Raw genomic sequence first — 4,047 nt, forward strand, 5'->3', positions numbered from 1 at the left:
ATTTATAAAGTTTAAAATTGATATACTTTATTTATGTAAAAAAAATGTTTACAAAGACATTTTAATATTCCAATTACTTTATATTCTAAATCATTTTATCACAAAGGTTATAATAGTAGAAGTTGTTATGTCATAAGACGTTCTTAAAAAGTCTATTATATCAAAATGACGTTTTCGTTTATGAACGTAAAATCATATATGAATCATATCAGGTTTCAAGGTTTTAACTTCTAGTTTAATCATGACTCGTAGGATTAAGTCTAAAGGAAAAATCAAAGATAAGGAATCATCTTAATGTAAAATGTCGATCTATTTAACTTGTCAATATCTATTTTCTAATTTACCTATATTCCCTAATTTCACTTTCACAATACCTAATATGAAGGTTAATTAATTTATCAAAAGTCACGAGGCAATTATTGTAAGGCATGTATTGGAATTTAACAAAAATTTACACCAATCTGACTTGCTCTCGCTACTTGACACTTTATCCTTACTCGAAGATCACTTTACCACTTATTCCGAATATCTATAAAAAGGAAAGGTTTCCTAAATAAAAGTGGACCTCTCAACAGAGACTCGTAATCATAATTCAATGTATCTAATAATTCAATCATTTGACATCATCTTTTAATTCCATTGATAAATATTAGAATATATTTTGAAACAAATACGTTTATATAAAGTATTATACATCTAATACTTTGTTAATGTTTTCAAGTTATAATATATACACATATACATATATAATCATGTTCGTTCATATAATGGTTCGTGAATCATTAGAATTTGGTCGAGGTTAAATGAGTGTATGAACACAGTTTAAAATTATTGAGATTCAACTTGTAAACTTTGCTTATCGTGTCGAGAATATATAAAGATTAAAGTTTAAATTTGGTCAGAAATTTTCAGGTTGTCACACATAAATCATTTCATACCGTGGCATTCCAATACGCATGGTAGCTATTGTTGTACGAGAACTCCACCAATGGCAAATGCTCATCCCAACTTCCCCCAAAGTCAATTACACACGCCTGAAGCATATCCTCCAGGGTTTACATGGTCCTTTCGCTTTGACCGTTCATTTGAGGTTGAAAAGCGATGCTCAATTTCACTTGAGTACCCAATTCGGCATGAAACTTACCCCAAAAACGAGAAGTAAAACGCGTATCTCGATCCGAAACAATAGCACCGGTACCCCGTGTCTCAAAATCACCTCCTTTATAAACAATCTAGCCAACATCTCCGAAGAAATTGTCTCGCATATAGGAAGAAACAAGGCACTCTTCGTCGATCGGTCAACGATTACCCAAATTGTATCATATTGGGTTCTCGCCGTTTTTGGAAACTTAGTGATAAAATCCATGGTAAGATGCTCCCACTTCCACTTCGGGATCTCTAACGGTTGTACCATACCATAAGGCTTTTGATGCTCGGCTTTAACTTGCAAGCAAGTAACACATTGCTCGACATACTTAACCACATCACGCTTCATGCCGGGCCACCAATACTCTTTATTCAAGTCGAGATACATCTTTGTAGCACTGGGATGAATAGAATACTTCAATTTGTGCGCCTCACGATTAGCAACCGCACGGTGACCACCCAACTTTGGAACCCATACCTGACCTTGAAAACACAACAACCCGTGAGTTCCTAAGACAATCGACTCCGTTTGTCCTTGGATTCGCTCTTCAAGCTTATGATTAACAATCGCCTCAATTTGAACCTCACCAATTCTCTAGACAAAATCATTTGAAAGAATCATTCGCAACGATTTCACTTGCAAACTCGGAACTTGGTTCTTCCGACTTAACGCATCCGCAACCACATTAGCTTTACCAGGGTGGTAAAGTATCTCAAAATCATAATCCTTCAACAAATCCAACCACCGCCGCTGCCAGTTGTTTAAATCGCGTTGATCAAAGAAGTACTTTAAATTCTTATGATCCGAATAAACTGTACACTTAATGCCATAAAGGTAATGGCGCCAAATTTTTAACGCATGAACCACCGCTGCCAACTCAAGATCATGATTTGGGTAGTTCTTCTCGTGCTCTTTTAGTTGTCTCGAGGTATAAGCGATCACTTTACCCCTTTGCATAAGAACACAACCGAGCCCACTAATAAAAGAGTATGTCGTCAATTAACACAATCACCGACTTTTCCAACATAGGTTGGCACACTCGGTTCATAAGGTCCACGAATTCCGCAGGCGCATTCATAAGACCAAAAGGCATCACAACGAAAATGCCCATAACGCGTCTAAAACGCCGTCTTCTCAATATCTTCCTCACGAATCTGCATTTGATGAAAACCGGATTGCAAGTCAATCTTAGGGAAATTACACGCACCTTGAAGTTGATCAAAAAAATCGTCAATCCTAGGCAACGGATAACCACTCTTGATCGTCATCTTATTAAGCTCACGGTAATCAATGCACATACGCATACTACTGTCTTTCTTCTTTACGAACAAGATTGGAGCACCACATGGCGAGCTACTCGGTCAAATAGAACCCTTTTATAACAACTCTTTGGTTTGGTTCAACAATTTGTACATCTCGTTTGGTTCCAAATAATAGGGAGTTTTGGCAATGAGATCCGCCCCCGGAACCAACTCGATGCAAAACTCCACTTGTCATACCGGCGAAACACCCGGTAAGTCGTCGGGAAAAACATCTTCAAATTCATTAACAACAGGAATAGATTTAATGGAAAGTGGCTCATCTTGAGTATCAAACACATTGGTTAGATAAGCCATACCTCCACTAAACACAAGTCGACGGGCCCGAGCATAAGTACAAATAGGCATGAGACATTTTCGAGCTTCACCATACATGATTAGCTCTCCCCTACATGGGGTTCTTACCCTTATAAACTTTTCATGACAATCAAGATTAGCTCTATTATGATCGAGCCAATCCATACCCACAACGACATCAAATTCCCCCAAGGTAATAGGAACCAAGTCGATATTAAACTTCTCAGTTCCGAAATCAATAACACAATTTTTATACACCCCATTAGCCACCGAGAACCTACCATCGGCGATCTCGACTTGCAAAGGAGAGTCTAGATCACATTAAGGATAATCTAAAGTAGCCACATATTTTAAAGAAACATAGGACATATCGACACCACTATCAAATAACACTGTTGCGGATTTAGAATTAACCAAGAAAGTACCTAAAACCACATCGTTGGACTTCTTAGCATCATCGGTAGCTATCAAGAAATTTCGGCCTCTCACAGGCCCCTCTGCCTTTTCTAACCGCTTGGCATTGTCGTAGCTCTTATCACCCATCATTAAGTCGGGATACTCGGCCTTCCGGTGACCCTCCTTGTGGCAATTAAAACAAGTGATCTTACTTCTAGAAGACGAATTTGGGAAATCCCAGACATGTGTCCTTTTTGCCCACAAGTATAGCAATTAGGGACATGACCCTCGAAACCTCCCTTCTTCACACTATCCACACTTTCGGCCCCACTCTTAGCCCTCTTACTCGGGGCACTACTTGCCTCGAACTTCCTCTTACTCGTAGTGACATCATTAACCTTCGGATCATCGGGTTCAAATCCTTTCGCCACAACAAACAACTCGGCAAAAGTCTTAACATGACCAAGACTAATCTTTGCCCGAAGATCATCATTCAGAGCCTTATGAAAATCCTCCATCAACATGCTGTCGTTCCCTATGTATTCGGGACAAAACCACACCTTAGCAAGAAACGTAGCCTTAAAAGTGTTTAGGTCCATAGACCCTTGACGCAAGTTTCGCAACTCCTTCTGAATTCAGTTGAGATCGGCTTGAGTGCGATACTCCTTGACAAACTCAATCTTAAAATCATCCCAAGACAAATTAACAAAAGGCTTTTCACCCATCACAAGGATTTTGTCATCCAACCACGTCTTCGCTGCACCCCTCATTAGGCTCGTAGCAAACCTTGTATTTTCATTGGGGGCATTCACACACACGAAAACTACCCACAACGTCCGAAATCCATCTAGTGCTTTTTAGAGGGTCGGGACTCCCTTCAAATAGTGG

The 4,047-nt window shown here is 39.1% G+C and overlaps 1 protein-coding gene across 1 annotated transcript; it reads right to left on the minus strand.

The window, feature by feature from the left end:
* Positions 1-2,640: 2,640 nt before the first annotated feature.
* Positions 2,641-3,306, minus strand: LOC139848926 (uncharacterized). Its single transcript, XM_071838607.1, has 2 exons — positions 3,189-3,306; positions 2,641-3,074 (listed from the first exon to the last, which is right to left on the minus strand). Exons 1-2 carry the CDS (start codon positions 3,304-3,306, stop codon positions 2,641-2,643), a joined length of 552 nt encoding a protein of 183 aa, XP_071694708.1.
* Between the last annotated feature and the right edge of the window lie 741 nt (positions 3,307-4,047).

The sequence above is a fragment of the Rutidosis leptorrhynchoides genome, chromosome 5, assembly GCF_046630445.1.
Source record: "Rutidosis leptorrhynchoides isolate AG116_Rl617_1_P2 chromosome 5, CSIRO_AGI_Rlap_v1, whole genome shotgun sequence".
Lineage (NCBI taxonomy): Eukaryota > Viridiplantae > Streptophyta > Magnoliopsida > Asterales > Asteraceae > Rutidosis > Rutidosis leptorrhynchoides.